This window comes from Crocuta crocuta, unplaced genomic scaffold (genome assembly GCF_008692635.1).
Source record: "Crocuta crocuta isolate KB4526 unplaced genomic scaffold, BGI_CrCroc_1.0 scaffold139, whole genome shotgun sequence".
NCBI classification, from domain to species: domain Eukaryota; kingdom Metazoa; phylum Chordata; class Mammalia; order Carnivora; family Hyaenidae; genus Crocuta; species Crocuta crocuta.
The window spans coordinates 6,903,802-6,930,030 of record NW_027533258.1 but is presented as its reverse complement, the minus strand read 5'-3'; the positions used below and the strand labels follow the sequence as shown (position 1 = coordinate 6,930,030).

General features: G+C 46.5%; 1 protein-coding gene across 1 annotated transcript in view; it reads left to right on the top strand.

Annotated features, from left to right (window-relative positions):
• The window catches only part of SHISA6 (shisa family member 6), a gene marked incomplete at its 5' end in the record, with an annotated part of 279,058 nt that extends 253,170 nt beyond the window's left edge, over positions 1-25,888 (top strand). Inside the window, 3 exons of the mRNA XM_077746720.1 lie at positions 19,636-19,692; positions 23,455-23,607; positions 25,338-25,888. Coding sequence (XP_077602846.1) covers positions 19,636-19,692; positions 23,455-23,607; positions 25,338-25,888 — 761 coding nt within the window. The remainder of the gene's footprint in view (positions 1-19,635; positions 19,693-23,454; positions 23,608-25,337) is intronic.
• Positions 25,889-26,229: the final 341 nt, after the last annotated feature.

The window sequence follows — 26,229 nt, the reverse complement described above, 5'->3', positions numbered from 1 at the left end:
AAAGCCTCTGGAACCATAAATGTGTGAAACTTAGTATGTTACAGACACATGTGAAAATACAGACGGGCGTTCTCCCTACAGGATCTTTAAATACTTAAAAGGCAAAATAAAAATGCCATGACTCAGACCTTGTGAGCGGTACCAGAAAGACTAAACAGCGTGAAATCGCGGGGGTGATGAGTGGGGGCGACAGGGAAGGCACTGAGACTCTCAGAAGCACCCGGCTGAAGTCCAAGTCCCGAAGAGATGTCCTTGGGCCATAGACCCCAGTGACAGCAGCCCCCAGAAGTCTGTCTTCACCCCATCCAGCTGAGCTGTCCTTTCTCTTTCTTATTCAACTGCTGCTTAATATTTTATAGGATCGATTCCCAGGCGAAGCCTTGACTTTCCCAGTTGTTCCTCTATTATCAAAACGCTCTCAAAACTACGGAGTCATTTCTGGATGTGGCTCATCCTGCAGACCTCTGCTGGGCAACCCTCCCTCGCTATCATTGATCTAAATAGCCTGTGCGCCACACTAAGCGGCTGCCTCCTCAGGCAATTATTCGGTCTAGGATTAAGACGGATTTGCATAAAAGTGAGGCAAGTCTGCCTTGGACTCAATAGTTAACCACTTTAAAATAAATTAAATTCTTATCTCATGACATAACATAATAAATTCCATGTATATGGAAGATTAAAATTGCCAAAAGGGAAACCGGAAAAGAACAAGAGAAACAATATTTGCGCCCTCTGGGAACGGGATTTTGAGCGCACCCCAGCATCAGGGGTGCTCTGCTCAGCAATTGCTTGCTGAATTGTAAGTTAATAAGTTGCCAGAGAGACAAAACACGGAGCAAAATACAGATAAAGTTCGACTGTGTTAGGATTTAGGGTACGTGCGAGTCAAAAAAATTAAGTGAGAAGACGACTATTTTTTTTTAAATGGGAAAATGTTACGTGGGGTAGATGTGAGGTGGAATCTTAAAAATTTAATGAGAGAGCAAAGATAAGTTAAGCTTCCCAATGGGGAAGAAATGAGGCAAAGAAACTATCAAACATATATCAAACATACTTCCCCTGTTGGACATAGGGGGATTTAAATTGATTTAAAATGATTAATCTCGGGACACCTGGGTGGCTCAGTCAGTTGAGCATCCGACTTCAGCTCAGGTCATGATCCTGTGGTCTGAGAGTTCGAGCCCCACGTCAGGCTCCATGCTGATAGCTCAGAGCCTGGAGCCTGCTTCGGATCCTGTGTCTCCCTCTCTCTCTGTCCCTCCCTCCCTTGTGCTCTGCCTCTCTCTCTCTATCAAAAATAAATAAACATTTAAAAAATTTTAATGATTAATCTCTCTAGCAATCAGTGAAATGTAACTTTTCAATTTGGCAAAAACCAGTCACTCCCCACCCCCAAAAGAAAAGGCGCTAGCCAGGGGTACTCAGCGCGAGGGGACATGAACACTCCCACTCTCACTCAGAACCGAAAGAAGTATCAATCAGCACAGAATTTCCGAGAAGAAATTAAACTAAAATTTTGAAACGTTGCATGCTCCTTCTCACCTGGGAATTCTGAATCTAGAAATTTCCCCTGGGGAAAGCAATCGAGGTCATGCACTGAGTTCTGCCTGCAGAGATGAAAATATTGTTGAAAACACCACTGAAATGGAATCTACTTGAATAGGACCATAGGGAAATGGTTAAAAAAAAAAAAAAAAGCCAAAACTACCGCAACGATAAGGGTGCATCCCTGGGCTGACTTCTAAGCTACCATCTACAATCATCACAGGATCCTTCGTGATTGACTTTGACAAATAGTCACAGTATCGTATCACTGAAAAATCACAACAGTTTGTGCAACAGTGTCTTGTTTTTCTGGGAGAAAAAAAAATACACATCTTTCTTTAAGTTCGTTTTCATTTTCTAGGCTTTCACCAATCGCAGGCATCAATTACAATAGTTTTTAAATAGTCAAAAGCGGTAACGACTGGAGCTGTTTTCAGAGGTGAGACGGAGATCCTCCAAGGGACTTGGGGATCCTATTAAGTGAGCACACGAAGGCACTGCCCCCTTCAGGGTCCCCTGATGCCCTCTGCTTTATCACCCTTGACAAGATGTCTCAGCACACCGTGGCATCAGATGGTGGCATGTCTGCTAAGGCCAATCATTTATTTAAGATGTTCTTTGCGGAAAGCCTTCCCTACTCAGGAGGAAGAGAGGTGGTGTGTGAATTTCTCATAAACAAAGCAAGGATGCGTTTCCTAGCAAGGGAGTTGAACTCTGATGGCGGTAGACGTTTCTCGACCTACCAAGAACACCTGCTTCATGACGCAATTGGATGGGGCAAATGGCGAACTTACTAATTGTCCTTTCTTCCCCATTGGGGATATCGGCTGATGGCTGTTCTTTTACGGCAGTGTTCATACGGTCAGGATTCCCGGGAGACTAATAAAGCCTTTCCAGTTGTCTTAGGAACTGATTTGAGCAACATGTGCCCGTGACAAGATCAAGTGTGAGGCACTGGTGAACTGCCGAGCCGCTCAGGTCTGGCTAGTGAGGGTTAATGTGAAGGCTATGTGGTCGAATGTATGGATTCATGTTGGCCAACAACCATGAGATCTGGGCAAGTTACTGCTACTCAGTTTTCCCATCTCTAACGTGAGATAATACTAGTTCTTACCTCTTATCTGCAGGCTTCCCCATCACACTTACCCCAATTCTCAGCACACGGTGATTTCCAGGGTCTTTCCTGAGTATTATCAAAAGGACCCCCACATCCTCCTCCACTGAGCACATGGTACCTGCAAATGGGTGCATTGGTGCAGGTGGCCTTTCTGGAAAAAGTAGGGAGACAAGGTGCCATATCTGTCCTCCTCTGCCCTTCCTTGCATTTCATTTAGAGCCCCAGACGCCGTCTCGGGGACCTGAGAGATTGTGTGAGTGTGGACAGCAGCTTCAGGTTGTGGCTACCATCACAGTAGAGCTTTGCCTTGTCTGCACCCGACAAGTCCTCAAACCAACCAGCAGCAGGAATGAACCCCCCAGTGAAGAAATGGAATCAAGCACTTATTACCACCTCTCCTTACACCTTCTGCGTGGCCCTTTGCTCGTTAAACGTGAGGACCATAAATTATGGACACCTCAGTCTAGAAGGAATCTCGGAGTTGATTCAGCTTCCCTAACCTCCTACCTGCCATCCACAGTAGCCTCATGTCTTAGTCCCTTCGCTGTAACAAATTGCCATTGACTGAGTGGCTTACAGACAACAGAGATTGGTTTCTTACAGTTCTGGAAGCTGGGAGTCCAAGACCAGGGACAGCGTGTGAAAGCCCCCTCCCAGGGTGCAGGTGGCCAACTTCCCCTTGTATCCTCACCTGGCAGAAAGGGACTAGGGGCTCCCCGGGGTCTCTTTTGTAAGTCACCAGTCCCTTTCATGAAGGCTCCATCCTCATGACCCAATTACCTTCCAAAGGTCCTTCCTCTTTATACCATTTCATTGGGGGTTAGGATTCTAACAAGTGGATTTTGAGGGGATGCAAATATTTAGTACCAAACACTTCTGAACTGATTTTCTATCCTCCTTCTAGTCTTTCCCACTGATGAATCCTTAGGAAACAAGGTCCTTGTCATTTCACCCTCCTATCTGGGAATCGATGATCTTTCAAGACAAAGTCAGAGCCTTTCATCTGTCATTAAAAACAGCCATGACCTAACCTCATTCCACCCACCTGTATCTCTGCCTTCTCTAGCACGTACCTTCTACCTATTCTGAACCATCTGTTCTGCTAGTGCCTCTCCCACTCTTTGGCCTTGACCTTCCTTTACATACAAGAAGTGCCCTTTTCCAATTTCCCATCCCCCAGTCCAAAAATAGCATCTCTTTCATAGCCTCATTCAAGACTGCCCTTCTTTATGAAGCCTTCCCTAATTATACTCTACAAAAATCTTCAAGATGTTTTAGGTACCCTCTGCAATCATATATACATGTATTTATTATTTCACTCAAAAACATTTATTGGATGCCCACTGTGTGCTACAAAGATTGTGTCAGATCTACCTTCGTATCTTCCCACATGCCCAGCATAGTGGAGTCATTTATTCATCCGATTGATGTTTATTGAGTGCAAGCGCTATGTTCATCAATTTGGGAAATACAAAGACGAATGGTCTATCGCTAGCCATCACAAAGACCCACTGTGTTAGAAGAGACAACAAGGCATGTACCTATGTCATGATAACAAAACGTAGAAAGCAGTAAATGCCCCTCCCTCCAAGAAATTACAGAGAATAAGAGAGTTAACAGGGTGGACAGATCACTGGCAGCTGAGGGGGTGGCAAGGTCATCTTTCAGTTGGCCTTGAAGGACAGATAAGAACTGAGCAAATGGTCAATAGGGAGAAAAGATCCGAGTGTAAGGAAGCAAAATGATGCAGATGGATGTCAACAGAAAGGCCAGCAAGAGGCTATGTGCTGGGACTGTTCTAAGAAGGCCATGGGCAGGAAAGCAAGCATGAGCACATTCATTGTTCAGTAGAGGGTCATGCCCCATTGCCTGGAAGCAGTGTTCTGCATGATGGTCCCCAGAAAGAGAGCACTCCCTGCCTGAACTCCCCATCTCCTGGGTCCCCAGCAGTGGGGCTGGCTTCTGTTGAGCTGTATGTGTCAGTTGGATGGTGGCCTTTTGGGCCACTAAGAAGGGCTGCATTGGGAAGCCAGAAGATGGGCATCAATGGGCAAGGGCTGCATTACTCTGAGTTGAGTCAGGAACCGGCTTCCTAGAGGTGCATGGGACAAGTGTAAGAACCGGACCTATAGATCAGGAATTGTATGAGATTTTCTCCCAAGTATCAGCCATTTGTGACCAGTATGTAAATCCAAAGAACTGAGATCCCCCTTGGAGCTCAGTCCTGCTCTGGTGTTGCAGAAGGGTCCATATTTGTATGTTCTAGCAAAATGACAGTATAGTATAGAGCTCAAGACCACTGTGTTTGGAGTCCCCACATGTGAATTTGAATCCAGGTTCAGCCACTTACTTTCTGTGCCATCTTGGGCAACTCGATGTCATCTATAAAATGTGAATGATCTGGGTGCCTGGGTGGCTCAGTCGGTTAAGCGTCCAACTTTGGCTCAGGTCACGATCTTGCAGTTTGTGAGTTTGAGCCCCACGTTGGGCTCTGTGCTGACAGCTCAGAGCTTGGAGCCTGCTTCAGATTCTGTGTCTCCCTCTTTCCCTCTACCCCTTCACTGCTCACAGTCTGTCTCTTGAGAATAAATAAATATTAAAAAAAAAATGTTTAAAATGTGAATGACCTCATAGGATTTCTGTGAGGTTTCAGTGACATGATACTTGTAAATTACTTAGCACACTAAGTGTATGACAGAATGCACAGTAACTGATAGTAAAAAAAAGATGACTGTCTTTGCCCAGACACAGAAAAACTCCATTTACGCTGGGGTAGCAATGCACATGGTTCTCAGTCCAGGTGCCAAGTTCAGAGTGTCTTCCAATTAATTGGTATTGTAATGTAAAGAACAAATGTGAAGGTTACAAATGGACCCAGATCTCTCTCTCTCTCTCACACACACACACAAATTCACTTCTTGAAGAAAAATATGAAACTATGTCAGACACACTCGTAGCTCACAGTAGTTACCAAATAGATGCAGATCCTCTGGTAACCTACTTTTTTCATTTGGGATATTTTGGGGTTTCCCAAAAGACTGCATGCCCTCTAAATATCAATCACCTTTCTGTTCTACTTATTCTAACTGGAGTCACCTTTTGTGATATTGAGCTACTGTGTGTCACCCGGGAGATGTGTTGGGCGCCTAGATCAAGGTCTGTTGTAGGGCAATTGTAGGATGGATGGGGGTGAGGAGAGTCTGGAATTTGCCATAGACTTTCACCACGCCCCCTTTTCCAAGGGAACTTCAGAGGTCCCACCTGACTTGCCAGCTCGGCCAAAGCCACCCCACCATCTCCTAGATACCCTTCATTGCACACCTGGCAATCTTATGCCATACCACTCCCAGGTAGTTCCAGGGCCTTCCAAGGTTGATTTCCCATGGGCATGATTTTTTTTATTGTTTATTTATTGACTTTGAGAGGAGGGGGAAGGGCAGAGAGAGAGGATCCCAAGCAGGCTCCGCGCTGTCAGTGCAAAGCCTGATGCAGGGCTTGATCCCATGAACCGAGAGATCGTGACCTGAGCCCACGTCAAGAGTCGAAGAGTCGGATGCTTGACTGACTGAGCCACCCCGGGGCCCCTCCAGGCGTACGATTTCAATCGCTCTCAGGGGTTTGCTTGGGTCCTTACTGCCGGGAGAATGATTAGTCCCTCGGAAGGAACAGAAGCACGGGTAAATCCTCCTTTTGTGGTGATTACAATAACCCTCTAGCAGAACAAACACAGCCCGGTGCCTCCGGGCTCATGGGAGCCCAAGCTGTCCTGAAGAAGCGGATCACAGCAGGTGGCAGGCAGCTCTCCCGGGGAAACCTCAAGTTTGTCTTTTTAAGTGAATCTGGCAGAGGACACAGTGTTTTCCTGTGTGGGCATGACAACCCAGGCAGATTGAAAATTAAAATCCTTGCCAGGAGTGGGGAGGCAGAGCAGACCCACTGGGGAGGTGGTGACACAAAGCCAGACTCCCAGGGGTAGGACCCAGGGGACCCTGAGTCTAAGCCTCTAACGTAAGAGAAGACCAAGACGTAGAGAAGGAGAGGGAAATGGACAGGAGCACGGGAATGGATGACCTCACAAGGTCATTGGCAGAGAACCAGTCACCTTGGGAAGCGTCCCGCCTTCCGACACTGGGAATCACAGGCCTCTTCATTCCACCAAGATGTCAAGGATAGTGTCACAGTAGAGGGTCAACTAATCCTCAAGAAGCAGTGAAAGCGTGGGCTGGATTTGAGGTGGCGACAGAGGGGTGCCTCACTCTTCAAACACACTTATACTCAGGCACATCTAAAATGTGACAGCCCACAAGCCTGGCTACGGGCCCAGAAAATCTGCCACTCTGAGCATGAAGAGGGTGAAGAATAAGAACCTAGAAAGTGGGACAGGCAATCAAGTATCATCACCATGGCCTCTTGCCCATTTCTTCTGCCTCAAGACTTGATTCAGTTACTCATTCATTCATCATTCAAAAACTTGTACCAGGGCCTCCAAGGAGCCCAGCTTGGGGAGTATTGCATTAAGGTAAATGTGAAAGAAGTGTGATTGCTCTCCCCCTCCAGAAATGTTCAATGTATTTATTAATAGTTGGGGAGAGGGGCGCCTGGGTGGCTTAGTCGGTTAAGCGTCCGACTTTCGCTTGGGTCATGATCTCACGGCTCGTGGGTTCGAGCCCCGCGTCGGGCTCTGTGCTGACTGCCAGCTCAGAGCCTGGAGCCTGTTTCAGTCTGTGACTCCCTCTCTCTCTGACCCTCCCCTGCTCACTCTGTCTCTCTCTCTCTCTCTCCTAGAAATAAATAAAACATTAAAAAAAAAATAGTTGGGGAGAAGGGCCTCACAGGCAAAAGTTTTGAATGATCTCTGAAAGAGAGAGAAACAAAAAGGCAAAATTATATGCAATTAGACACCGAAAGCAAATGGCGGTGGTAAATAAATTATCAGCTATCAGAAGGGCAAGGACATCCCTGTGCACTGAAGGGCTTGGGGATGACTTTATGAAGATGAAGCTGGAGTTTTATCTTCGAGGATTGGAAGGGTTTTGAGGGGGAAGTAAGGAGAAGAAGAATGATCCAGGTGGAAGATGTCCCTGAGCAAAGCACTGAGGTGGTGGCGGGCATTGGGGACAGCAGAGGGGAACCAGTCCATACAAGGTGCTGGCGTTTTGGGTGACATGAGCCAAGCCTAGACCATGCCCAGCTTTGAAAATACAGTGACACTGACAGATGATGGTGTTGATTCCAGCTGCAGAAGTAATCGCCTAGGATGCTTTTGAAGTGCTGATTCCTGGAGCTGATTTCTCAGATCACCGAATCATAATTCAGGGACTGGGGGAGGGTCCCAGAAGTCCTTAATGAGTTCTTCAGGTGATTCTTCAGTAGATTCATTCAAAAATCTTTGGCCTTAGGCATCTAAGTTTTAACCTATGGGTAGTTTATAGTATTTGCAAGCTAATGGCTAGGATGCAATTAGTATTTAATAAAGACTAATCTAAAGGTGTCTGGATGGCTCAGTTGGTTGGGTGTCCAACTCTTGAGTTCAGTTCATATCATGATCTCATGATTTATGAGATCTGACCCTGCAATGGGCTCTGTGCTGACAGCATGGAACCTGCTTGGGATTCTCTCTCTCTCTCTGTCAAAATAAATAAATAAATATCTTTAAAAAAAAACAGAAAATAAATAAAAGAAAGACTAATGTGGCTGGAGTGTGTAAGATAGATCCACAAGAGCAGAGACTGGAGGCAGGGAGGAATTCTGGATGTTTACCATGGTAATTCCAGAATGTGGTGCTGGAGCATAAGACTTGAGAATCTAGAACTAATATGCATATTACCTCCTTGTTCTGTCTCAAGCTCCCCATTGATGGAACCATCATTTACGTCTTTGGGTATCATCTCCCACAACCTTCCTGTAACTCACTGTGACAGAAATTGCTTTTGCTAAATCTGTCACCGGGGATGTCCAATAACTCATCTTTCTTCCCTTTCACTCACTCCCCTTCCAGACACACACGTGAGCAAATGCACAGGCACATAAGTGCATGGGCACACATACCCGCCCGCAGTTCATCAGCTCCACAGAGGAGCCTGGCCAATTCCCCTACAGCAGTTAAACCAGACCCCAGTGTGAGGACACTCACCGTCAGCTCCAGCACCTTCACGGCTGCAGTGGTGAAGGTGGACGCTCCGATTCTAAGAGATCTATTCACTGCTGGTGGTTCCCATGCTCTCAGTGGGCAGAGGGCCCCACCTTGCTTCTCCGCTTCCTTCAAACAGCCTTGGCACTCAAATGGAAATTGTTTTGTCACTTTATAGTCGTGTCAGTGCATCGATCGATGAGTCCTGGGCGCTAATTAATTGTTACGTTATTTAGCTCAATCCATCAGGAGGCTGATGGCCCTGGCTGGGCACTGTGACAAGACCCAGGACTTCCTGAAGGGAGAGAGAGAGGGGGAGACAGGTAATTGAGGGAGTGGAGATGAGATCTGTTGATAAGTCCAGGGAGAGACAAGATGCCAAATCTAGCAGCGTGTCTGCACATCAGAGGAGCTCCAGAAACAATCTTGGGATCGTTAGCCTTCCTTGTCTTTGTACATCACAGTTTCTGCCTTTCTCCCTTTCTCATCCTCACCTAGTTGCCCACACCCCCCAAAACTCCACCCATTACCTAGAACACCATCTGCCCAAACTCCCATAGACCATCTTCAGAACGAAACACAGTAGCATTTGTCAGAGTGACATAGTAAGTCTGCACAGGACAGTTTTTCCACTGGACCCTCTGCATCGACCCCCTACCCTACTCAGTCTCCTGGGTGCTAAACGTCGTGGATTGCCTCATGGATGATAGTTGGCTTTGGTAAATGGGGAATCCTGGAAAGAAAAAGGAATGGGGTACCTATTTCCTAAGCTACCTCATGGCACATTCACAAGAGCCTGTCTGTAACCCTCAACCAAAGAGCAGGGAGCCCTGTCCACACAGCTCCCTCCCCACTTGGGTTCCAGAAGCCACGTCCTTCTTTCAACACTCAGGCCCAGTTTGGATAAGCACCCCAACTCTTACTAGTCCCCGGGCACTGCACTATTCCTTATAGGCTCCATACATTCTGCTCCTACCTTTGAAAATAGTCCCTTTATTAAAGATCCCCTAACATACCCAACTGGATGTGTATCTGTTTCCTGTCTGCACCCTGAGTGTGTTAGGTGGAAAAAAATTCTCTATGTCAAGTAACTAAGAAGATGGATAATTTATGACTTGACTTCTCATCCCCCCCTTTAACATGCCTGGTGAATATCCAAGAGGAAAGAAAGATACAGTATGTAGAATCCAAAGCTTCTTGGATTCAGAGCCACTCTCCATTCTCTCCCCACCCCCAGAATTCGGAGTAAGTATGTCTGGGAAGCTGGATATACACTGACAGCCAAGTGCAGCTAGTGTAGAGGAGCAGAGGCACCAGAAAGTGCACAGCTCCTTGGGACCTCTGCTGGAAAACACAAGAGACTTTGTAAATAACAGAAGCTTTCAGATAATGATGTGTCAGGAAACAATACAACCTAAGGCCTAGTAGTCCTTTCTCTGCCACCAATTTCGTGATCTTGGGTGGGTCACTTCACTTTACTGGGCCTCTTTTTTCACCTGCAAAATGAAGTAGCTGACCTTGATCAGTAGATTTTAAACTTATAAACACTGGAGCTGTTTCCTCAAATGAAATCTTAGGTAAAAGACCAATATGGAAAACAGGCAGAAACCAAGCCCCTCTGGGTGAGGCAAGGGTTGGGGGTTGGGGCGTGGGGAGGGGGTGAGCAGTGTTAAAACACCACCCATTAGACTCTATTCTTAAACAGGGTCCTTGAGGTACCTCCAAAGAGTCCACAAGATTTCCTGGGACCAGTTTCTGAAACACCATTCTAGAGATATACCCTTGAGTGCTTTGCTGTGAGCACAAGGTGGTCTTCACAGGGAATCATTGTTGCCTACTCCCAACCCAAAGGATGTAGAGGGGGCCTCTGAGCTTGCACTTAAGGCAAGGCTGGCAAAAAGTGCCATGTGGAATCTTTCTCTTTGTTTCTGAAAATATGTCAGTTTATAGCAGCAAGTAATTCCCTTTATCTCAGGGTAGAGAAACTTTGGAGCCCATTAGGTGGTCCTAGGAAATATCTTCTATACCAAATGACTTTCCCCGCCCAATATTCTAACTATTAAAATGTGCCAGTGAGTATGACATCTGGACACAGATCTCATTCTCCCTGGATACAAAATGTTTGGCCTAAAATGTATTGGGGATTTTACTGATACCAAAAGGCTTGAAAACACCTTTAAGCTCCCCAGAGACTAAGGACCCAGCCAGACACTCCCTTCTTCCTGATCTCCCCCCAGCATCACTTTTGCTGACCACTGAGGTCTTCAGGCTACCTGGGGGACTCCACCCACCTGCTAGAGAAGCAGGGAACAGGGGAGGGTACCTGGGTGAAGCTGGCCATGGCTCAGTGAGAAGGTTAGCAAATCCTGTCCCCATAAAGTAACTGCAAAGCTGCATAAAATTGACCAAAACAGTCACTTCAGTACTCTGGACAATTAATAAAAAAGCTTGCGGTGCGTGAGAAGCATTTATGCGTGAAAAACTGCTGCATTTAAGGGAGGAGTAGAGAATTGATGACATTCTTGGGGCTTCTCCCAGCCTCCCAGGAGATCAGTCAGCATAGAGGTCCTGCCTTGATGGGGCAGGCTGTGAGTATTGGTAGCTGTGCTACTGTATCAGATGACATCCCCGCCCTTTCACCACATACAGAAGAAAACCAATGCAATTAGTGGCTGACTTCTCATCTAAGGCAATGCAAACCACTCGTAGTTGGGAAGACCCATGGGAAGTCCTGAAGGTACCTGTCAGCCAAGATTTCTGTAACAGCAAAATTAACCTTCTTTTTTTTAAGTTTATTTATTTTAAGAAAGACAGAGATGGCACAAATAGGGGAGAGGCAGAGAGAGAGGGAAAGAGAGAATTCAAGCAGGCTCCATGCCATCAGCACAGAGCCTGACGCAGGGCTCAAACCCACAAAGCTGTGAGATCACAACCTGAGCCGAAACTGAGTTGGATGCTTAACCGACTGAGCCACCAAGGCGCCCCAGCAAAATTGACCTTCAATAGTAAAGGTGCAATAAAGACATTCTCAGGTAAACAAAGACTGATAGCAGATCTGACTAACAAGAAACACTAAAGAAACTTCACAGGCTGAAAAAAACAAAAGTACACCAGACATTAACTCAAATTCACAGGAAGAAATGAAGAACACCGGAAATGATAAATTCTTGATTCATGTGAGAACTTCTGTATTTTTTCTCATGTCCTCGCTTAACTTTTTTAAAAGATGTAAAATTTTATGTATCAATAATGTTAATACTGATCATGGGATATAATGTACGCATCCTCTGCTCCCCTCTCTCTGCCCCTCCCCCACTTGTGCTCTCCCAAAAATAGATAAATATTTAAAAGAAAAGAAAAAAATTGATAAATTGTACTTCAGCAAAATTAAAACTTTTGCTCCGCAAAAGACCCTCTTAAAAGGAGGAGAAGACAAGCTACAGTCTGGGAGGAAATATTTACAAACCGTATATCTTACAAGTAACTATTATCTAGGCTATAAAAAGAACTCTCAACATTTAATAGGAAAAATACAAACTATCTGATTAGAAAGTGGGCAAAAGTAATCAAGAGACATTTCACTGAAGAAGATATACAGATGAAAAATAAGCACATGAAAAGATGTTTAACATCATTAGCCATTAGGGAAATGCAAATTATAGCCACAGTGAAATATCACTACATAGCTATCAGAGCTAACTAAAAATACCTAAAATAAAAAATAACGACAACGCCAAATGCTCGTGAAGATGTGGAGAAACTGGATGACTCATTCGTTGCTGGTGGGAATGTAAAATGGCACAGCCACTCCAGAAGACAGTTTGGCAGATTCTTTAAAAGACTAAACATATAACCATAACATAATCCAATGCTTAGGAGCAAAATCCTAAGCTTTTATCCTAGAAAATGAAGACACATTGACACACAAAAACCTGCACATGAATGTTTATAGCAAGTCTATTTAGAATACCACAAAACTGAGAATGGGCCAGATGTCCTTCCAAAAAATAAGTAAATTGTGGTACACTTAGATCAGGGAATATTTACTACTCAGCAATAAAAAGTAATTAACTATTGATACATGTAACAACCTGGTGCGTCTCCAGTGAATTATACCTGATGAAAGAATCCAATCCAAAGATTACATACTGTATGATTCCATTTACATAACATTCTTAAAACCATACAAGTATAGAAGTGATGGACAGGTTAATGGTGACCGGGGGTTAACGGGGGAGTGGTTGTAGGAAGGAAATAGGTGTAGCTATAAAGGTGGTACAGGAAGAATCCAACTAGTGGTGGAAATGTTCTATATCTTGACTGCATTAATGTCAATATTCTGGTTTTGATATAGTCTGTAGTTTTGCAAAGTGCTACCACTGGGGGAGCTGGCTAAAGGGTATACAAGATATCTGTATTCTGTCTTTGAGTTGCATGTGAGCAACTCAGAGAAATTTTTTTTTCCGTTGTAGAAAGTAATACAATAAAGGCAACATTCATTTTGCTTATAAATCTGCGATCAGTGGGTATAGATTGTCTCTGCTCTGCTTGTCTTGGCTTGAGCGGCTGGAAGGCCAGGGGGCTGGGGTCATCTGAAGTCTTCCTCACTCGCACGTCTGCCAGTTGATGCTGGTTGTTGACAGATATCTTAGCTGGAGCTGCCAGCCCCTACCTGCAGGCTTTGCAGGTGGCTTGGACTTCCTTACAACATGGCGGCTGGGTTCCAAAGTTGAGCGTGCCTCAAGAGAGCCAGGCGAAAGCCATACAAACTTCTGCAACCTAGCAAATGTGGAAGCCGTACAGTATTCCTCGTGCTGCAATATGTTTACTGAGGCAGTCACAAAGGCCCTCCAGTTTCAAGGAGATCGAGAGGCGACTCCTTCTAATGCTCTGGGAGAGCATGGGGGACTAGAACTCTAAGTGTGGCTGTTTTTGTAAACTATAAGGTGCCACAGTCTCAAAGGCTGATCTTCTCCCTTCCAAATCTACAAGACTGCCCATAGCTACATAGTTTACACGCCATGGGCCCAATGATGCAGATGATTATAATGATCCCCAATTTCTGGAAAAGGAGCTCTAATGGGCCCAGGTTGAGTCAGGTATTCACACCTGGTCAAATCAACCATGACCTAGAGTCTGGGCTGTGTGAAGGGGAGCAGGGTCATGTCACATACAACTAGAGCCGGGGTCGGAGGTGGGGGCATGACAGAAGGGAGCACAGATTTCTGAGTGGGAGGACTTGCTTCTAGCAATGGAGGCAACCCAGAAAATGCCAAAGCACATAAGGTAGACTTTCTTTTTAAAAAACCATACGCTCTGTCAAGAGACAGAGCATAAAACAACATGACACAGAAAGGTTAGATATAAAAGGATAGGCAAAGTTTATCAGGCAAATGCAAACAAAAGGAAAGCTGGGATGGCAATATAAATATCGGATCAAGGGGACTTAAAGACAAAAAAGGGCATTAAATAGGACAGAAAGGGTTATTTAGTGTTATTTAGTTGATAAAGAGGATGGCTGCAAAGAAGACATGAGCACCATGAGCCTTTTTGTGCCGAAATAATGTGGCTACGAAATACGGAAAACCAGTTCTGTAACAAATACCACGAGAAAAATGACAGGGACAACGTAGTACACGTCCCTCAGTCCTTGAAAGAATAAATAGGTGGTGAATGAATTGGGATAGAACAGAACTGAATAATGTATTTCGTGTGTCTGATTTAATAGATCTATGTCAATTTTGTACTCTCCAAAAAGAAAATATACCTCTTCTCTAAGTACTCATGAAACATTTATCAAAATTGATCCTAGAGTAGCCCACAAAGGAAATCTCAATAAATCCCCCAAAGCAGAGAGTGCACAGGCCCTGTTCTCTGACCACGATACAGTAAGACAGAAAATTGACGGCCAAAGCGCAAACCAACACACCCAAATTCTTCGAAATGTAACAACTCTACTGAACTCTACTGAAGAATTTTTGGGTCAGAGGGAAAACCGGGGATGCGATTACTGATGATTTAGGATGCTGCAACCATAAGAAAACTGTGTTTTGACACTCATGAGAAGGAGCTAAAGACCTTATATTATTAACAGAGAAGAGGAAAGGCGAACGAACTAAAGATTCGAGCCCAGAAATGAGAAAGCAAAACCAAACCAAACCAAAGAAAATTAGGAGGTAGAAATGACCAAGTCCAAAAGCATAAAATAATGATTTGAGGACCAAAAAAATAATAATAAACAAATTGATATGTATAAGGGGTAGTTCTTGGAAAGAGAATAATAATATTAATAAATGGCTGATCCAAGAAACATTAGCACAGAAAATTAAGAGTAAGAAAAGGGTTGGGGGGGGCACCTGGGTGGCTCAGTCGGTTAAGCGTCTGACTTTGACCAGGTCGTGATCTCACGGTTCGTGGGTTCGAGCCCTGCGCTGGGCTCTGGAGCCTGTTTCAGATTCTGTGTCTCCCTTTCTCTCTACCCCTCCCCCACTTGTGCTCTGTCTCTCTCTGTCTCAAAAATAAACTATAAAAAAAAAAAAGAAAGAAAAGCGTTGGGATTTCATATATAGAGGGTTATTTTTTTTTGAGGAGTGGTATAGTGTTGAGCTAATAAAGCTAAAAATGTCCAATGGATATGTTTAAGAAAAATCGAAATTACAAGTTAAATTTAGAGTTAGAAAACTGAATTAATTTCTAAAGAAAATGTTGCCAAGCGTGAGAAGCAGTGTGAGTAATGGTTAACGAGCCAACCCATCTGGGTTTGCCATCCCAGGCTTCACCTGTTAAGGCAATTATTCAGTCTCTCCAAACCTCAGTTTCCCTAACTCTAAGCTAATGATCGTAACAACATCCATCTCCCAAATTCGTTGTTGCACAGTCAATGAAATAGTAAAGTCAGTCCTACTATGGTCCTAACAGGTAAGTTCCTCAAAAGGTACCAGAAATTTCTATTACCACATTCCTTCAACCTTCCAAAGAAGAAGCATCCCATGTGCTATATGAACAGTTTCAGGACACACAGAAAAATGGAATGTTATTCACCTGACTTTACAAAATCATTTATCTTGATGAACAAACTTGGTATGTTAGCACAAAAAAAGACAGATTTTCCTTGTATATATATAGGAGTTAAATAAAATATATGCAAATAGAATCCAGTGTTGTAATGAAAGAATACCACCAAAATCAAATAAGAAAATTCCCAGGAAGAGATGAATGGCTCAGTGCGAGGAAATCTATCAACCCACTTTATCGCGTGGCCAGCCAATTGGCAAAATGTTGACCTAGAAAGACTGCTTTTTATTATTCGTCTAAGGAAATAAGACAGCTAAAGATCAGTGTTTGAGATTGCTTGATGTAACGTTATTGAACTTTTAAACAATCTAAATATACAATAAGAGGGGAATGCTTAACCGTATCTGCTAAATAAACATATTAAACATAAATATAGATATACACTGTATTCTATAGAATTACTATTATGAAACCATATAAAATATTTCAAGGAACATTTCAAAACATGAAAATGTATTTAAGGGGCATCCGGCTGACTCAATTGGTAGAGCATGTGACTCTTGATCTCAGGGTTGTGAGTTCGAGCCCCATGTTGAGTGCAGAGTTTACTTAAGCGTAAAACCTCAAGGGGCGCCTGGGTGGCTCAGTCAGTTAAACATCCAACTTCGGCTCAGGTCATGATCTCACAGTTCGTGAGTTCAAGCCCTACGTCAGGCTCTGTGCTGACAGCTTGGAGCTTGGAGCCCTGTCTCAGATTCTGTGTCTCCTTTTCTCTCTGCCCCTCCCTTGCTTGCATTCTGTCTCTCTCTCAAAAATAAATAAGCATTAAAAAATAAAATTAAAAATAAAAAAACCTTAAAAAAAGAAACTGTATTCAAGGTATGTTGTCCATTAAGTATAAAGAAAACAGATTGAAAGTAGCATATATTGCAAGCTTACGTATTTGGAAATTATCCATATTTATCTGTATGTGTATGTGTCTACATATGCATATGAATAGTTAGGTTTTTTCCTTTTCTTTGCTATTATAAAGATGTCACAATGAGTAACCTCACACATTTGTTGTTTTGCACAAATGTGAGGATCAAATCATTGTATTTTTCTCCATTTTAAGAGTTCAAATCTGGGGCGCCTGGGTGGCTTAGTCGGTTAAGTGTCCGACTTTCGCTTAGGTCATGATCTCGCGGTTCATGGGTTCGAGCCCCGCGTCGGGCTCTGTGCTGACTCCCAGCTCAGAGCCTGGAGCCTATTTCAGAGTCTGTATCTCCCTCTCTCTCTGACCCTCCCCTGCTCACGCTCTCTCTCTCTCTCTCTCTCTCTCTCTCTCCTAGAAATAAATAAAAATATTTTTTTAAAAAGAGTTCAAATCTTATTCTGTCTTATGCAAAATGAAAAATGCACAAGGTAATTCATTGCAATGTGTGTGTGTGCGCGTGTGTGTGTGTGTGTAAACACACACAGTAATTTATAGGGGGCAGAGAAACAAAAGGAAATATAACAAAGTGTCATGGTGGTTACTTTAAGACAGTTTTAATTTTCGTCTTCATACTTCAAATTTCTTTCCTTGATGCCAATGTAGGAAAAAAATTAAATGTCAGCAAAACATTTGAAGTGAAATTCAAACAAAGGGAAGAGCATTGATCTTGTAAACAAAATATCTAAATTCAAGACATTTACCCTGCGTGCAAACTCATCTGTAAAGAAACATTATAAAGACTGCTTCAAATAAGATATTTGAGGAGTTTTTGACAGAGTCTGGAAATTGGTAGACCAATAATACATATTCCAATGAAAGTCATTATACAGATTGGTTTTTTTAGAATATATGTTGACGTCTTTAGCACAGAGCGCAGAGCACAATTGGGGATCAGGAATTATTAACTGAACCTGAATCGATCCCCCTTTCCTCGGTGGCACCTAGACTCTGAGATGGAAGATTAAGAATGTGTCTCTGTAATTGCCACTGTCCACCATTCCACCTGGATTCTTCCGTTTGCTGTAGCTATCTGTTTGATGCCACCATACTGCCTAAAAACAAATATACCAAAAAAATAACAACAGAAAGCAAAGAGACTGGTTTGTTTTTTACCTGCCTCTGGAGGACAAGCAAAAATAGAGGGGGAAGAAATCTATCCATTATCTCCCTTCCTGGATTCTCTCCTCTTGCTTAAATCCAGGTCCAGTGTGGAATTGATTCAACCTTTGGCAAATGGTTTTTTTCCCCTGGATATAACTTAAATATTCTGTCTTGGGAAGGAAGAATATCTCTATGTGAGAAAGTCTGGCTTGTTGCTCAAACCTACACCCCACTGGATAGCTGTCTGTGACTATTTAGAGTCAGGAACGATGTCACGATTCCATTGGTATGGGAAATTTTGTCTAGTAGGAGTACACAGGAAGATTCGTCTTGGAAATGGCCAGGGACTAGAGCTAAGAGAAATCTGGACAAAAATATCTATTATAGGCCTGGATTTAAAGGAACAGGATTTGGGGAACTCACAGGATATGGAGGATGAAGAGAGGGAAATGGTGGACCATGAATGAAGCTTTACATTCAAGCCCATGGAACATTAGTGCCCTGGAAAGAGAGAAGCTTGACCATTGGAGGATAAAGCAATGGGATGATGAGCTCACTTGGGGACATGATGGTTTGGGCTAAGGGCAGGAATTTCAAGGCCATGTCCATAAGCAATTTAAAATCGAACCCTCCATACCAGACAGACCTCTCGAGGAGAGGTGTAATTTTGAGAACTACCAGTTTGGGTAAGAAGGTAGAGCCTTCATGAAGCACTCACTAGTATATTTAGAATACAAGAGGAAATGGGATCTGGTGAGAAAACCTTTACAGTGGGCAGCCAAAGACCATGATGACAAGGGTAGAAAGGATGGTTTCAAAGCAAAATATAAGGAAACAGATGCAGATCTTCTAGCCCCAAGAGGATGGCATGGCTGTAATCCATGGTTTAGATGAACTAGATCAAAGACTTCATGCCTCCTTTTCCCCTTGCTTTAGTTAAAATTTAATGCAAAATTATTGAAATGAAGCAGTAACACAGGGATCAAGTGTGCTTTCATGGCAAAACCACACTGTCCCTGGGTTTAAGAAGACCTTATAGATTACTTTGAACTCTGGGCCTTGGCAACTGCGACTCCATTAATTTTGTGACTTGTTCAATCAGTGTGGACTTTGCCATTTATAATTAATATACGTGCTTTTGAAACGTTGGGCTGTGTTATTTATAGGCAGGACAGAGCCTAGAACTCAGGACTCCTGATCGCAAGCAGTGGACAGCTCACGTCAGCTTGCCCCATCTCGGGATGCACCCAGACACACGTGTATAAAGACTCAGGACAAATCAAAGCCCCATAAAGGTGCAACCACCTTAAGTTAGAGGCATCCCCTTCCTGGCATACGATGCCCTACAACCCCCTACCCCCAAAAGGATCTACGTCCCCTGGCCAGTCCCCACCCGATGTGCGTATACGTGCCAAGTGCCCCTTAGTCCCCATCCTTCTCCTCCACCCACCTCCACCCCAACAACCTCTGTTGCCGGTCAGCCAGATCCGCAGATGTGGGTGGGTCTCCATGGTGACAGAGGCTACCCTGATGCAGGAGGAGAGAGACAGAAACAGCAGAGGAAGGTTCTTTGCACCTAACACACTGCCTTCTGCCCTTCGCATTTCCAGGGCGTCAGAGGGCCCAGGCTTTTTCGGAGGACTTCCTTTGGGTCAGATTAACACCTTAGCTGTCAAGAGAGGCGCCGCTGTGTGGGAGAAACAATGGAATGCCTGAATTCTTCTTTAAAAATCTCTTTTCTATGATTTCCAGGTGATCATCAGTATAACCATCCGATTTTAAGCAGTCCTACCCAGACCCCTACACATGGTGAGAGATGGCTGTGAGCATTCCGTGTTCCATCCCCATCCCCAGTGGCTCCATCCTGACTGCTGATGCCCGTCTGGCATCAGACATACGGTCATGACTCACTGGAGCTCAGGAGATGTAAGGAGCCCACAGTGGCTCAGTCCCACTCATAGACCATTGTCTCCTAATGTTCTGTCTCTGAAACCAGAGTGATCTCCGGCCCCGAAAGGGAAGGAGGGAGACCCTTTCCTAACCCATTCTCACGTGCACACTAGATCACTTCTTGCAGGCATAAATTCCATGTGTCCAGGGCAAAGAGTAAGCATGCTCCTTTTGCCCAAGTCTACGTGTGGTACCATTTGCTAATGACATGTGACGTGGCATAACCTCCATCAATCCTCCCCCAAACCAACTGAGAGTTGATAACACTCAAAACCAACCCGGGTGATCTGAGCGTTAGCCTCTTGACAGGGGAAGAAGGTGAAGGCTGTGGAGCACAGGAGTGTGGGCGTAGCGCCAGAGGTTTACAAAATCCACACGTCCTTCTTATAACACCCTCTTGATCACAACTTAACATCTGGAACTGCAAAGAAAAACTATTTTTGGTACCTGCTCAGAACTTGGTAGAACATAAGACAGCCATGTAAATGATGAACCATCAGTCATTCTGCTGTCTTTGCTCTGAAGGAGTGAAAACATCATTAAATTTTAGTGAGAGAGAAACTCCAAACAAAGATAAATTCTGCAGCTCACTTGGCAGAGAGACTGACAACTCTCCTGTGAGATTATGCTCTGCTTCAGCATTGAGGTGTTGAGCATTATAATTAGGAAGACAGAAGTGGACTATTTTGATGTCCCCCTCTAGGGCTGGCTCCTAGTGGAAATATGCGATGAAAGCAAGAGTTTAATAAGATGTTTCAGGTTGTAGCGACTAGGAGAAACCAGAACTGGAAGAAATCGGAGAGATCACTTAAGAAGCAGCAGCTACCGGTGGTGATGTGGACCGTGGGAAAAGAAGAATGGGTCAGATATAAAACGTTTTGTAGACAGAGTTGAGAAAACTTAGTGACGAGGTGAATACGGTTGATGAGAGTCAACTGTGAGTAAAATGGGGAGAAGAATGGGGGTTCTTATTCAGGCAATCTAACCAGTCAGGAAAGCAAGCCAGCAGGTGGAGGAGACGGAGCTGTCGATGGTGAATTTGGATCTGGACATGTAAAGCTGGAGACCATAGGGTAGTCAAGAAAAAGGATTCAGCAGGCAGCTAGAAATGCAGACATGAAGCCTGGAGGGAAGTTACAGCTGAAGATGTAAGTAAGTGATGCTATGGAAGCAGGAACAGACGCCCTGTGAGTGGGGGCAGTCGGTGCAAGAAGGCTGAAAGAGAAAAGCAGAAGGCAGAAGCAGAGAGCCTGGGGGGATGCCCACGGTGATGAGGCAGCAGCAGGAAGAGGAGCCAGCAAAGGCTAGCGAGGAGTGCTTTGCTCATTCCTGAACATTCCGAAAGGCTAACAGGGAGCCCGTTTTCTCCAGAGGAAGCCAACACTTCCTGGGTACAGAACGAGAGCCATTCATCCCTCCTCTTCCTCTCTTCTTTTTCCACCCGCTGCAAGAGTCCGAGGGTAGTTGAGACCCAGTCCCTGCCCCTTGAACAGCTCACAGCCTGGGGGAGGCAGGGTTTTCTCTGCATCTCTTCATTAGAAGCTACACTTTCCCCAGGAACTGGCAGAGAGGTTATTAAGAGGGAAGGTGGCCTGTGTCGACTGGATTAACCAAAGAGCGTTAATTGGATTCTTATTGCGGGCCATGCATTGTGAAGGCATCAGACAAATTGGAAGGCAAGGTGTCTGCTGTCAAGAATATTGCAGTCTTTGGTGATCCACAAGACCAGGTCAGGTCAAATGATTAGGAACCGCATAGACATGAAAATGGGTGGCGTTGCCTGGAAAAGCAATAGGGGCTTGAGACCAGATGTCATCGGGGGCTGAAAAGATGTGACATCGTCAGAGCGGAGAGTCTTGAGCGAAGAGATAATTTGGGCAGAGAACGAGTAAGGAAAGACACTGCAATATGAGTGAGAGAGAGCATGAGCAGGGGGCAGGGGTAATCATGGCGGAGGCCAAAGGCAAGGAAGAGCGGGCCTTGATCAGCAGCATGAGTTGGAGGACAGAGCAGGGTGGACAGGAGCACCCAGAAATGTTGCCTTTGGAAGTGGGTGAGCTGAGCGATGCCCTCAGTGGGAGTATGATGCCAGTAGGCAGAGGGGAGTTCATTCCTTCTCCAGCATCACTGAAAGTAAATAAGTAGGAGCAAGCGCCTCGTGGCTGTTACCCAGCTCCAGATCGCAGTACTCCCAGCTTCCTGCGCACCCCGCTTCCTGGCATCTGTCCCGATCCATGCCAGGGAGGCTCTTTCTGTACAGCATGTTCTGATCTCTCGGGGATGTAGAGCGTCCCTCACCCCCTCACATATGTACCGAGCTGGCATGAACACCAGCTCATTGGCTGGGCTCCCTTGGCTCCATCCCCAGTGTTTAGGGGTACCAGCGAAGGCGGGAAGGAGAGAGACGCTGGGAGTTCCCTGTAGTGAGGCTGCCCTTGGATCAAGCCTGGCAATGCTCCTCTTTGTCTCCCAGTTCATAGATTTCCTGACTTCTATAGTTCAGCACTCTCTCTGCCAAGAGGCATGGGGAGCCACAGCCAGACCCTTCTTTGGGAGTCCCAAACCAAACAGGATAGACGGGCAATGAGAGAGCTACCTGCCCACCTCATTTTGGGGAATGGTACCGCTGTTTCCCCAGCAGTGCCTGCTGATTTCTTGCTAAGACTCATCAAGTCAGTCAAGCACCAAGACACGCTTGCTTGCTTGCTTCCCAACTACCCCCTCACCCATACCTGCATCTCCTGTCTCCCCCTGGCCCCCGTGCTCTTCCTGACGTGGTCCTCAGAGCCCAGCTCAGCTCATCCACCTCACGCGTCGTCCACCTCGTCACCCATTCATCTTCTCTTTCCTACCTTCTCCAGCTCTGTCGCCCCTGGTCTGGCATTGAACACACTCCTTTCTCTGTCTTCAGATTTTGGAATTTCAAGGCTCTATCTCCAGGGAAAGAAGGAGAAAAGGGGAATGATGTGCTAAGCATTTTGCTTACATTCTTTCTTCTAGTGGCTCAGAGATAGCCAAGGGGGGCTTTCAGGGAAGGACCCGAGGAGGAGGGAGTAGCTTTGTAGCTCACAGTGGCCTGTCGGGTACAGGGCTTGGGGAGGCCCAAGGCATAAGGGGTGACATGAGGGACGGAATGAGGGGTGGGCAGTGTGGGATGGAGTCTCAATGAACCTGGGTCCTGGACCCCGTTCTGTGGGTATGTGGACAAGACCACAGTCACCCTCCCCCATTTCAAATTGAGATTTGTTTTTTTCCCCCTGAGCCTGAGAACTATTAGGGAAAGGACATAACTTTTACACCAACGTAGATAATTTTAGGACCACCCTCAGCTCCATCAGGCTTACATTTTCATCAGACAGCACAGTGGCACACGGGGCGCAGCCTGTCATTCAAGGAAGGTTAGGCCACCAGCACGGCCAGTGACGGCAAAAACAGCACTTGTCCCCAGTCTTACAGGCAACTGGAACTGAGTATGGGGGAAACCAAGTCACCAGCACCACCCATGTCCTAGTACAGGAGGCCAGGAAAGCAGGATGAGGAGCGAGAGATAGAGCTTGGCTCCTCCCCTTCTGCCTGCCCGTTGTCCTGGCTAATGCAACGCACCCGCCCCTTCTTTTGCAGAGAAGCCAAGGATGAACAACATCCTGACGTCAGCCACGGAGCCCTATGACCTCTCCTTCTCCAGATCCTTCCAGAATTTGGCCCACCTGCCCCCATCCTATGAGTCTGCAATGAAGAGCCACCCCAGCAAGTACTCATCCCTGAAGAGGCTAAGTAAGTAGCGTTACCTCAGGGTTGGGGTCTTCCTCTGGGGCTTTTGTGACATCCTCCTGTGTTTCTCTCTCTTGCCGTACACCCGAGGGGACCGGCATGGAGTTTCAAGAATAAAGAGAAGGGTGTAGCATGGAAGAAGAGGACAGGAAGCCCCTTGTGTTTGTTCGTTATGGCCAGAATCCATCTCCCAAAGATAGAGGCCACGGAATCCTCAGACCCATGTTCCCGTGGAAGGCAGTGCATCAACTCACGTACCAGTTTAAACTGCAAGAGAAAGCCTTTCCCCAGCCTCACCCAGCACCCACCATCTTCAAACCATGGGCCTTCCTCATGCTCCGTCTTATCTTGGAGTGGAGGCTACCAGTGCCAGAGATTTTTCTGAGATTCCCTCCTAGGCTTTGGAAATCAGCTCCCTCCCTAAGCCAGCCAACACTGTCTTGAGAACCCAAGACTCCCCACTCTTATGCACACACCCCATTTCATCATGGAGTTCCGTTCATCCAGTGATCCCAGCTCTGCCACTTGAGTCTAGGGCGGGTCTGGACATGGATAGACTTAAGACCCATTAAGACCCATTGCAATGTCAACAAGGTACATGACAGGAGAGCTCTTCTTTCCTAGCTTTCTGACCCTTAGACTTTCTGCCTCTGAGTCCTCGTGGGTCTATTTTCATAACCACCCAACTGTGGGGCTGAGTCTTTACTTGATGCTATGTAATCTGCCCTTACGGAATCCATCCCCTGGGTCTACCTCAGCCACCTCCATGGTGAGCTTCTATGGCTAGAAGTGGGGGTCCCTGAAGATCTGAGGACTCTGTGAATGGCAGGGAAGAGGGAGGCAGAATCTACCCATCCGTGACTCTCTGGGAAAACCGGGGAGCAGTCAGAATTGCCAAAGTCTGCAAAGATTTCGAAAACTACAGGAAACCTTGTTCCTGAAATTTGGGGCAAAGCAGGCTTGTGCGTGTGGGTAAATTCAAGGGTGTAGCAATCCTTGTGAGCATGGGAGGGCCTCCTGGATGGAGAGGAGGGTGGAGTGTTGAATGAGCTCCACATATAGGACGGTTCTGGCCATGTTGTGGGCCCACGCGACGTGGGTGTAGGCTTGATTCTGTGCGTACACGGGTGTAGGCTTGATTCTGGAACTACAGGCGGGTGTTGGTTTCCTATGCACTGGCTGTTACTCCAGGGGAGGTGTTACTATGTTCCTAAGTTACCAGCTAAGCGTTTTCACAAGTGCCTCTTGGTTGGAGCATCTTACACTTTATTGTAGCGAGAGTCTGGTCCTGCAACCCAGCTTCCCTAGAAAGAGGCTCTGAACCTCATCAGAAGGCCACCAACTGCCCCCCCTTCCCCCCACGTTTCAGCAAGACCCAGTCTATTTCGGGACCACCAGGTGGTCGAAGCAGGATTTCAGGGGCTTGGCTGTGCCATCAGCTCTGCCTTGAGCTCCCTAGGGACCTTGAGGAAGCCCCTCCACCCCTGGTGACTCAAGGTGGTCCTGGACCAGAGGCATCAGCACCGCCTGGGAGTTGGTTAGAGACAGACTCTCAGGTCCACCCCAGGCCAGGAGGTCCGAATCCGAATCTGCATTTAACAAGACCCCTGGGGAGTGGTTTGCACTCCACCTGTCTGGGCTGCCGGGCCCTAATTCAGGTCCCAGCTGTGCTGTCTGTCACACTGTCACCCCAGCTGACTGCTCTCGCCCGCTCTCTCCGTCTCTCTCCCCAGCTGACAAAGAGGCTGACGAGTATTACATGCGGAGGCGGCATCTGCCTGACCTGGCCGCCCGCGGCACCCTACCCCTCAATGTCATCCAGATGTCCCAACAGAAGCCCTTACCGCGGGAGCGGCCCCGCCGGCCCATCCGGGCCATGTCCCAGGACAGGGTTCTGTCGCCGGAGCGGGGCCTGCCGGATGACTTCGGCCTGCCCTATGACCGAATTCTGTCCGACGAGCAGCTGCTCTCCACCGAGCGCCTGCACTCCCAGGATCCGCTGCTGTCCCCGGAGCGGACGGCCTTCCCCGAGCAGTCCCTGTCGCGGGCCATCTCGCACACGGACGTCTTTGTGTCCACGCCCGTGCTGGACCGCTACCGCATGACCAAGATGCACTCCCATCCCAGTGCCTCCAGTAACTCCTATGCCACCCTGGGCCAGAGCCAGACGGCCGCCAAGCGCCAGGCCTTCGCCTCCCGCAGACACAACACTGTGGAGCAGCTGCACTACATCCCGGGCCACCACACCTGCTACACGGCCAGCAAGACGGAAGTGACCGTGTGACTGGCGGTTCGGGGCCGGGCGGGGCGGGGGCAGGCAGGGCCTGGAGCAGAGCCCCTAGCCCCGCGCAGGGGGACCCCTTGCCTTGTCCCCTCTGTAGGAGGTGAGGGCGGGCACCTCTGCCCAGAAAGCCATACTCCGGGAGACACGGCCTGGTGGCCTGGATGTAGGTCTAGAGCGATCTCNCAACTAAGTCCCTTTCAGCCCCATGTCCCTCTCCCCCCCTCCCGGGGGCTCAGCTGCAGGCTCTGTCAGCCAAGAGCCCCTGGCCTGACCTTGGTCCGAAGCCCCCCTGGGTTTGGACTGGCCAGCAGGTGCAGTCAACGGGCTGACCGAATAGGCTA